Here is a 10,992-nt window from a genome sequence, read left to right on the forward strand (position 1 = left end):
CATGCTATCTGCGATACTCCCGCCATCTTTCCTGCCGGCTTCCAGCCCGTGAGAAGAACACGTTGCTGGAAAAAAAAACAGAAGTTTCACCCCACAGTTTTTGTCTCTAAACGTGTCTTCTCTTCTAATCCCTTCTTAACCGGGTAGCTGGAGCCGGATAAGGGTGAGTTTGCGTACTCATCGCCCTGGATTTTATTGCTTTTGACGTTTTTATTGCCACGAAAACGAGCAGATGTCGGGCTGCTGGGCCTCCGCTGCTAATATCGTGAAGCTAGCCGTTAGCATTCTCCAATGAACATCCTAAACTTCGCTTCCACCGGACAAGCGTCTCTTTATAATTGGTCCGTTATCCAGTGTAATTGTATGGTTACAGCTTGTTGGGAGTCAGTCAGTGTGGTTTCCCCTGTTTGCTCGTATTGCTGAGAGACGGGCCCTGAAAATATTGCGTTTTCTTTTAACGACAGGATCATGCGCCAAATTCCATTCGTAAATCTCCCAAGTTATGATGTTTCACATCACTCACCGTAGCAGACAGTCATGAGATTATAATTCCAAGACATTTTTAAAGTGTTTATGGGTAGTTTATTAATTCGGCATATGTATGCACCACAGAACAGCACGTTATTGGAGGAGAAATCCCTAGTTTGATGCTCGTCGCCACCGCCCGTCATGCTAGAATACAGCTAGTTAAAATAATTAATATTATGAGTTAAATTAATGCCGAACTAAAAAGAAAGTTGGGCACAGATTGTTTAAATGAGTTGAAGCGGGTGTTTCCAGACACATGCGTACAGACGTGAAGCAACGATGAAAGGGCAGAATTTTAAATGGACCCTGGTGTGGCTCGCTCTTCCTTTACAAAAGACTGCAAAGCTCAAATGGGCCCGACTCCTGGGGGCCTAGATACGCACACACCAGACCAGGATCAGAATTAAAGACAGCAGGTATTAAATGCAGCCAGAGGCTGGTTTAGGCAGGAGATTTGCAGCACTCTATTGTTGAATAAAAAGAGCGTTTGTTCAGAAGCGAATGTGTTGTTTCAGCAGAGTTAACATTGTGCATGTGGACGCAGGTTTGACCCCGACTGCTGCACTCTACATTTAGAGACTTTTTGGATGGTTTTGGGCAGCTGCATGCTAATCATGACTCAGTTTATAAATTGTTCCTGTTTCTCTTTGTATGTTTAATCACATTTTCTCAAAACCAGCTCCTCAGATATCAATTTGTTTCTCCAGCTCCACAGGTGCTAACGTCCATCATTCCCGCCCTCAATCATGGCGGATAAGAACACCAGGATCGCCATCGTCAACCATGACAAATGCAAACCTAAGAAATGCCGTCAGGAGTGCAAGAAGAGCTGCCCGGTCGTCCGTATGGGTGAGTGTGGAGATGATCGCACTGACGGCACAAACTAGAGTGAGAGAGAAATGTGTCTAAATGTGAACCGTGTGTGTCTTCAGGTAAACTGTGTATTGAGGTGACTCCACAGAGTAAGATAGTGTGGATCTCAGAGTCTCTGTGCATAGGCTGTGGCATCTGCATCAAGGTAATCTTAGCGCCTGAATATCTAGCAGGAAATGATCTTTTCAGACTGCTTTTAGTCACAACGTTTAAACTATTAAGAGTGTTTTTGAAGTTTGTTTCGTGACCTTTTCTCCTTGCAGAAATGTCCGTTTGGAGCACTGTCGATCGTCAACCTTCCCAGCAACCTGGAGAAGGAAACCACACACAGATACTGCGCCAACTCCTTCAAACTGCACCGGTACGGCGATAAACCTCCAGTCTGTTTACCTTCACTTCACAGCTGAGCAGTGTTTCCTCTGACATGTTACAAAAACCTCGGGAAACAGGTCGGAATTAAGTTCCAGCGTAGCTGTTATTCTTGGATCGCTCCTTTAGTTCTGATCACCTCCACCATGTGCTATGATTCTAATTTTAGTTATTACTGGTTAATAGATAGTGCTTTCAGTTTTTGTTTGGAGGGTCCACAGATTCTCAGCCTGGAGGCTGCACATCAGGTCAGGTGTGGTTTTGCAGCACTGTCCAACACGGACTTCTGTTGGAACATCTCGCGGGATCTGAGGAGAAACAAGTTGTTTTGTTCACACAAATAAAAGAATCTCCCTGTGACTTCACTACTCCATGGAGATGAAATCAAAAGTGAAGATCGCTCTTTTGATTTCCTGGAGGAGATTTAGGATCCGTGAAAGGGGATCGAGCTCCACGTGATGATCTCAACAGCAAACAGAAGTTTACGTCCACTCAGGTCTGCAACCCTGTGAGTGTTCTCACTTGATGCCCTCTGGGTGGAAGCTGGACTCCTCAACTGAGAACCTGCTACTGCTCATAGCTGGAGAGCCAGCTCTGATGATCCAGACAAGTTGATGCTCATTCTCCGTACAACAAGAGGACCTTTAAAAAGTGAGAGGTTGACCTTGGAGGGGAGAATAATAAAAATAATGTTTCAACTGTTAATGATTTTTATGCTTTAAATAAAAGCAATAATCAGCTGCCTCTCCACTGAGGTCCTAACCCAGGGCTGTGATGGTGCTGTCCGAGTCGGTACTTCCACCGTACTCTGAATATACTCTGTTGCAGACGCGAACAGCTGGAGAGCCGCTGTCCATGTAGTCATTCCTGAGAAGTTGCTGCGCTGTCATGTCAAGTTCTCTGCTGACGAGTCTGCGTGGTCACTGAAACAGCGGCATTCAAACGTCCGCACAGACCCTCGTCTTAACCGTCTGATGATGACATTTATGTCATTTTATGTAAGCGGACCCTAACGGGCTCATGGAGCTGGACAGAGTAATTCCTGATTAAAGAGAGGCAGCTGAATGACATCGAGGATCGTCACATCATGACAGGAAGCACAGCTCTAGTTCAATACCAGCAATTGGACTTTCAAAATAAAAGCATGGGACGCGACTAATCAGTCTTCAAGTCTCTGAAGTACACAAACATACCCAGGTAGCCCATCTATGTAAAGAAACACTGCTAAGACTTTGGGTTTAAGTAAGAGCTGCTTATTATTATTGTTATTGCTCAGCAATGAAGTCATTTTAGAACCATGGCAGCAAAGAAAAGCCGTCAAACCAAAGCAGAAACACCTGAAAGGAAAGCTGACACTAAATGATGAAATTATTTGATTATTAGCTTATGTTAAAGTCTGTTATGGTGGGTCAAGATGTTTATAGTGTGTGTGTGTGTGTGTGGTGCAGGCTGCCTATCCCCCGGCCCGGTGAGGTTTTGGGGCTGGTGGGGACCAACGGTATCGGCAAGTCCACAGCTCTGAAAATTCTGGCCGGAAAACAGAAACCAAACCTGGGGAAGTTTGATGTGAGTGTTCACACGTGACTGACACACACACACACACACACACACACACACACACACACACACACACACACACACAGGCCAGCAGTCATGTTGCTGCTGGCCTCAGAAGATAATGTTTGGGTGGAGTTGCCATGTTTGGTTTGCTGGCCATCAGTTTAGCAACAGGAAAAGATTATGGTGTGGCTCCACCGACCGGTCGGGTAACTTTATCAAATGCTCTTCTCACTGCTAACGATGGTTGAAATCTTTAGCCAAAGCCAAAAGGAAATTCTTGACTAGGTTCTAAAGTTCCATTTAAAAACAAAACTCCTCCCTTGTAATTCAGTTTGACTCATTTACTCATGTTGTTCAGCTCATTCATTGTAAACCCACAACTTACTGATACTTTTCTTGAATTTTTGTACTTTTGTTATTAATTTTCTTTAAGTATCCTTACAAATCCCATATTTCCTGTTAGTAAAGTAGAACAATTTGCACATCTGTTCCATAAGACAGATGTGTTGCAAGGAACAGAATTCAGGGACATTTACACAGTAAACCTTTTTGCTTGAAAAGCTACGAACAGATTAACTTGTGCAGGACAACACACCAAGTTATGGTTACATGGACTCTGTCAGCCCAGCTTTGCATGATTCACATTCAAAGTAATGCTTCTTTTTCTTATACTAGGCCTCAGTGCAGACACTCAGTTCATCATCCTGGATCTGATACAGACCCCGGAGTTTTTCACCCTCGGGGATCATTTCCACACATTGACCTCGTTGTCAGAAGCTTTGTGTTTTAATGATCCGTACTTTGAAATCCCAGAATCCTCCAGACTGGCAGGAGATCCTGACCTACTTCAGAGGGTCCGAGCTGCAGAACTACTTCACCAAAATCCTGGAGGACGATCTGCGGGCCATCGTGAAGCCGCAGTACGTCGACCAGATCCCAAAGACCGTCAAGGTTCCCGACTTTTCCTTGAATATATCGTTCCTGTTGGCATGGGCGTTCACTCTGATGGCCGGTTGTAATTCTTCGTCTCCACCTACAGGGGTCAGTAGGGGCCATCCTGAGCAGGAAAGATGACACAGACACGCAGGACCTTGTCTGCGAACAACTTGGTACACACACACACACACACAAACACACATTCTTAATTACAAGCTGAAGAACCTTCATGTGGAAGCGTTTACACGCCGACTGTAAGCAGTTTAGTGCCGTTATGAACAAACACAGTCGTGTGTTAGTATTTTTAGGTTGATGCACACTATTTACTCTTGTGAGGCCCATGTGACACATCACAGGACCGTTCATTGGAACAGAGTTATTTCATGGGTCATATTTAAAGAAAGCGTGTGTCTCCGTGTGGAGCTGATAAACCAGTTTGTGTGCAGAAACTATTCCTATTCTTAAAATAAGCGTTTAATCCCAGGGATCTTCCCCCTGTTTTGGATTTTTTTTAATGCTGCGTATAAACAACATTTCTAATTGCGTCTCTGTGTTTGTCTGCAGATCTGAGTCACCTGCGGGAGAGGAACGTGGAGGATCTGTCCGGAGGAGAGCTGCAGAGGTTCGCCTGTGCTGTCGTCTGCATCCAGAGAGCTGACATGTGAGGAAACAGCCCGAAAGCTTATTTATTTAATATTTAACAAACGTTGTATTGTTTTGTCTGTGAGCTGAGAGCCGAGCTCGCAGACTGACCGCCGTCCTCTTGTTTCTGCTCTTCTGCTGCAGTTTCATGTTTGACGAGCCGTCCAGTTACCTGGATGTTAAACAGAGGCTGAAGGCCGCCATCACCATCCGCTCACTCATCACCCCCGACAGGTTTGTCACTTCAAAGCTTCGGTTTGATCCCTGGAGGTGCACCGCTGCTCTTAAACGTGATGTTGCGTTGCAGGTACATCATCGTGGTGGAGCACGATCTGAGCGTGCTGGACTACCTGTCGGACTTCATCTGCTGTCTGTACGGAGTCCCGAGCGCCTATGGAGTCGTTACCATGCCCTTCAGCGTCAGAGAGGGTAAAAACATTATTGCACCACACCTCTGTAAAAGTGTGAAGAAACAAGTGGTGGTATTTGACCTTAATATCACCGTCGCTAAGTGGACCCAAAGCATGTCCTGATCTTCCTGCATCCTTCCTCCAGGTATCAACATCTTCCTGGACGGTTACGTCCCCACGGAGAATCTCAGGTTTCGCGAGACGTCGCTGGTCTTCAAGGTGGCCGAGACGGCCAATGAGGAGGAGGTGAAGAGACTCAGGCATTACCAGGTCAGTTTATGTGCCTAATCTCTGAATCACTGCTCATTTGCTTTGGCTAGTTGTTTTCTTTTTGTTTTTCCTCCCCTACCACTTTCATTTCCTGTCACGTTTTTCTTTTCAAAATAAAAGCTTCGTCACACGGGGCTGTAGTTCTATCTGCCGATTCCTTTTCTTTCTTTTCTTTTAGAAATGTCGTCATTAACCCTTTAAAGCTCACCACAGGACCAACTCCGTTCATTATTGAGATACACAAATTTTTATGAAGTGCAAGAAAAATGAAAATAAATATTGTTTTGCACAATTTGCAAAAAAGCAGCATAAGAAAATGAGCCGAGTTGCTTCTTTGTTGAATGTTTGATTGTTTGTTGTCGTTCAGTATCCGGACATGTCGAAGACGATGGGCGAGTTCACGCTGGACATCAAAGGAGGAGAGTTTACAGACTCTGAGATCATGGTGATGCTGGGAGAGAACGGTGAGCTGCGCTGAGGGTTTTAGTCTAAATCTCTGTGGTCAAGGTTTAAAAATGTTTTTTAAATTGAACTTTTCAGATGTTTCATTCAGAAGCAGCTTTGGAGGCCGTCACACATTTTATCATTTCCAAGCCAATTTTAAAAAATCAAATTTAAAGGGTGTGAACCTGTAATTTTTCTTAGTCAGTTATTTAATTTCAGAGAAGAAAAGTTGCAAATAATGAAAAATCTCGTAGCTCAGACGAGCTCATTTAAAATGGCACTAAAGGAAAATAATGAAAATATGAAATATAATAAAAATATGGATCATCTTGTTTCCTCTGACTGTTTCTCACAAAAATGGAAAAGCTGACACGTGCACGTCTGAAAGTGTGTATGTGTGTTTCCAGGCACAGGGAAGACGACCTTCATCAGGATGTTGGCCGGTGGGCTCAGACCTGACGGAGGAGGTGAGTCAGTCTCTCTCTCTCTCTCTCTCTCTCTCTGATGAAGCCAGACGCACCCACTGACCCTGAGCTCTGTCTTTCAGGCGAGGTTCCCATCCTGAACGTCAGCTACAAGCCTCAGACCATCAGCCCCAAGTTCAAGGTCAGCTCTCGTTTTCTAACCGCAGACCCATGACAGGATCATCCATCCGTCCGTTTCACAGCTTTCAGCCTGCTGATTGATTTTAGCCAGCAAACTGAATTTACAGAAATCCAGGGTTCAGAGTCCAAAAAGTTAAAATAAAGTTGAAGCAGACTTTTACCATTGTTCATATCATGAAAAACAAACTAAAATTTGATACATCAGATTAAACGTCTGCAGCGACCAAGGACCAAGGACTCTGATGGAGCCGAGTGTGTTTTACGTTTTCAGGGCAGCGTCCGAGCTCTGCTGCACGAGAAGATCAGAGACGCCTACACGCACCCGCAGTTCATCACCGACGTCATGAAGCCGATGCAGATCGAGAGCATCATCGACCAGGATGTAAGAGAGACACAAACAATTAGAGGACCTCTAATTAACCTAATGCTAGCCTAGCCGCTTACCCTAACCATCAGCCTCACTGTAACCCTGACACTAAAACCACATTTGGAGTCTCAAAAATGCCCTCGAACTCGTGAGGACAGGCCCTTTGTCCTCATAAGTGACCACAAGTAGAATAACATTGTAATTTTTGATACCCGCAAAGATGTTTAAAGAGGTACACACAAACACACTAACCTGATCTTTGTCCTGGAGAAGGCGCCGATCCGTCTTTTTCCATTTTATTTTGTTATTTGTGTGTCATCAGACTCAATGTAAACATAATTAAAATAAAATGTAAGGAGACGTTTTGAGCCGACTGGAGGGTAGAAAGCGTTTTCTAATGAGTTATGATGAGGACGGGGTGATGAAGCTGCCTCTGCTCCGCCCACAGGTGCAGAACCTGTCTGGAGGTGAGCTGCAGAGAGTCGCCCTCACACTCTGTTTGGGAAAACCGGCCGACGTGTACCTCATCGACGAGCCCTCTGCCTACCTGGACTCCGAGCAGCGATTGATGGCCGCCAGAGTCATCAAGAGGTATGCGCTCGTCTCCCTGCTCCTCAAGCAGCTCCCTTCCTGTTTATCCTCACACACAAGCGGCAACGAATCCACAGCGAGCGGCTTAAAACTCAGGATTTCTTTTCAGTTTTACTTTGATACAAAGTCAGACGAGAGCGCGTCTTAATAATAATATTTCAGGTAATCTCCTCGTTTCAGCTTCATTCTTGGACTCTGTGAGTAGCTTTGCATGATTTACATCTCAACAGTATTTTTGTTCTTTGTTATTTGAATGGTTAATCTTTGCAGCGGTGGAAGATGGTAAGAAGTGTCTGTCATGTCTCAAAATACGTAATTAAGGAGGAAAACTTCCACATTTGATGACCTGAAACGGTCTAATTAGAAGGCCTCGTTGTTGTCGCGTGTCTCTGCCCGTGTGTGGCGCTGTCGTGACACGTCTTTTATTCGCAGGTACATCCTCCACGCCAAGAAGACAGCATTCGTGGTGGAGCACGACTTTATCATGGCGACCTACCTGGCCGACAGAGTCATCGTGTTTGACGGGATTCCCTCCAAGAAGACTTCAGCCAACACGTAAGATGAACCGCCGAGTCTGAGCTGCTTCGTCAGCTCGCCGGCCGCCGCCACGGTAACGTGATGTTTGTTTTTTCAGGCCTCAGAGTCTGCTGGCTGGGATGAATCGCTTCCTGTCGCTGCTGGAGATCACATTCAGGAGAGATCCGAACAATTTCAGGCCGAGGATCAACAAACTCAACTCCATCAAGGTAACGCCACGACGACCATGTTTATTTGAATCTTTATTTAAACACACTGACCATCACACACGGACGGACTCTTGACACGAAAACGCAGCACTGAACTAATAATATTAAAAAGTAACTTCTGGATGTCGTTTCAGCCAGTCGTGCATTTCCTGATTTTGGTAACCTGTCACAGGTGCCGCTGCAGCCAGTTTGCTGACGCAGTTTATGATTGTAGTTGTTTTTATCGGCGCTTTAGTGACGTCAGTGCAGACGCTCAATGATCGTACTGAGGGGCACCAGTGTGAGGCTTCTCCTCCTCCTCCGGGGTGATGTGGAGGTTTTATGTCAGTGGTGACACATGACGAGTCCTCGCCCGTCAACACCGGTATAAATGATACAGAGCTGTAGTGATTTCATCGTGACCTGTGCCCTGCCTCACAGGTGTCAGGGATGCACAGAGCTCCACACAGCAGAGTCCAGCTGTGATTGGTGCCGTGCTTCAGCCAGGCGGAAATCAGTTTTCTTCAGATCTGAGAGTCTTACATGACAAAGATGCAGCGGGTAGATCCATAAACTCGATTTATTTTGATTTACAACATTCCTGATTCAACCCAAAGGACGTTTCTTTAAAGCTGATCTAACAAATAAAACCCATTTGTTAAAAAATAAATCAAAGAAACACAAATCTAAACCAGTACACTATAGAGAGGGAAAGCATTATTATATATTATAAATATATTTTTAATAAATATATTTAAGTTCAGGCTCATTTCCAGCTTCATGTTTTTATTTCTTGGAGACCATTAGCTTTGCAGGTCAAAATAATCCTAATTTATCTTGGTCGCACATGCTCATGCTGCAGTGTGATTTGCTGTGTTTTAGTCCATTGTTGCCAGGCAACATGATGACATCATATGTCATGCATAACAAGTTTTGTATCAACAAGTTTTGTTGAAATTAAACCGATGCGATGCTGTTATAAAGTGTTGCCGGTGCATAAATACTCCAAATGGGTCATTTTAGCCCACTGGAAGGTGGTTGCTAGGCAACAAGATGACATAATATGTGATAAAGATGAAGCTGCGTACACGCTGGAAGCGACAGGGCGACCAGAGATCATAAAGTCAGTGACTTTCGACGAAATAACAGCTGGTGCAACGAGGAGGGTGGGAACCAAAATAGACTTGACTCAACTTACAGGCGAACCAATGAGAACGAAGAACACCGCTGACCGACATACAACCTGGTAGTAAAAGTGTTAGAGAGTTACCTAGGCAACTGGACCCTGGAATGTTCTCAGGCAATCGGTTGCCGGCTTCAAGGCGACGTGCGAGTTTGCAGAGACTGAGGACTTTTAGCTCCGCCCCTTCAAGCAAACGTTTTTTACGATTCACTGTTTTTGCCCAAAGCCTTGGATTTGAGCAGACGGTTCTAATCTCTTGACCCGCTCAGAGACATTTAGTATTTTCTCTTAATCTGTTCAAACCCGAGGAAGCATCACAGTGCTCCTCCGGTTTCACTGAAGGCTCTTCTACCGTAACATGTGATCACTTAAGAGCTTTTACTGTGCTGAGCTGCAGTCGTCCACTCAGCTGTGGGGTTATTTAGAGATAATAATTAGAAAGTGTAGCCCTCCCAGCATTATATATGCTGCTGCACTACATGGAAATCTTTATGTAGGGGGGTAGACAGAAAAATCCAAACGGTGATGTCAGTGAGGAGGAATCAGTCCGACCTTTGACCTCTGCCTCATCTCTCTGCAGGACACGGAACAGAAGAAGAGTGGGAACTATTTCTTCCTGGACGATTAAGACCCACCTGACCAAAGGCAACTACCCAGCCGCATCTTGGAGCCGGCGCACGCTCAAGTGTTATAACCTCAACATTTCATGGCCGGCCTGCCAAACAGCAGACATATTAAAACTTTAAATAAAAAAACATTTAAGAAAAACAAAGAAACATCAGCCTATATGTACCGGACTGCATTCAATAGCCAGCAATGTTGTGAAGTGTTTAAAAATAAAGTGCATTGCGTTGTGTGTGTGTGTGCGTGCGTCAGGCTGAACACGCTCGGCTGAATTCAGAGGCAGCGAGAATATTTTAACACCTGTACATTTACAATCAGAATAAACTGATGCTTCCTGAACCAGGAATGCTCCGTGTGTGTCTTTGTTTGTAAACACCTTACAGACTCGAGGCTAACACAACTCAATTCAAGTTTTATTCACAAAAAAGATAAAGACCCTACAACAACACAGAGGAAACCCCCACAATCATATCACCACAAACACTTTGTGACAATGGGAAGGAAAAACGCCCTTTTAACAGGAAGAGACCAGCAGGCTTGGGGAGGGACAGCCATCTGCTGTGACCATTTGGTGGTGAGGAGAGGAACAGAGTGACAACTATTCAGACTGTGCTAGACACCCACACGCAATTTAGATTCACTAGTTTACCAAACCAGTCACTGCAAGTGTTTAGACTGGAAGTAAACCAGAGTACCCAGACACACCCCAGGATTTGAGCCTTGTTGGTGTGAGGCAGCAGTGCTAACTGTGCAGACACCTAGGAGCTGAAATATGGTTTAAAAGCATTTTCATGAACTCTACACCCTTTAGATCAGAGGTGATCAATCAATTCTACAAAGGGGCCACATGAGAAGCTGGGACTGT

At 44.9% G+C, this 10,992-nt stretch overlaps 1 protein-coding gene across 1 annotated transcript; it reads left to right on the forward strand.

The window, feature by feature from the left end:
• Positions 1–31: 31 nt before the first annotated feature.
• On the forward strand, positions 32–10,473 carry abce1 (ATP-binding cassette, sub-family E (OABP), member 1). The gene is made up of 19 exons (XM_040006984.1): positions 32–163; positions 1,236–1,377; positions 1,461–1,546; positions 1,665–1,762; positions 3,219–3,336; positions 4,144–4,281; positions 4,370–4,439; positions 4,831–4,927; positions 5,053–5,142; positions 5,216–5,337; positions 5,464–5,588; positions 5,956–6,052; positions 6,440–6,499; positions 6,580–6,638; positions 6,909–7,019; positions 7,453–7,595; positions 8,028–8,150; positions 8,230–8,341; positions 10,084–10,473. The coding sequence occupies exons 2-19, from the start codon at positions 1,275–1,277 to the stop codon at positions 10,129–10,131; spliced, it is 1,800 nt and encodes a 599-aa protein (XP_039862918.1). The 5' UTR covers positions 32–163; positions 1,236–1,274; the 3' UTR covers positions 10,132–10,473.
• Positions 10,474–10,992: the final 519 nt, after the last annotated feature.

Source organism: Simochromis diagramma, unplaced genomic scaffold (genome assembly GCF_900408965.1).
Source record: "Simochromis diagramma unplaced genomic scaffold, fSimDia1.1 OVJJ01000141.1, whole genome shotgun sequence".
Taxonomy (NCBI): domain Eukaryota; kingdom Metazoa; phylum Chordata; class Actinopteri; order Cichliformes; family Cichlidae; genus Simochromis; species Simochromis diagramma.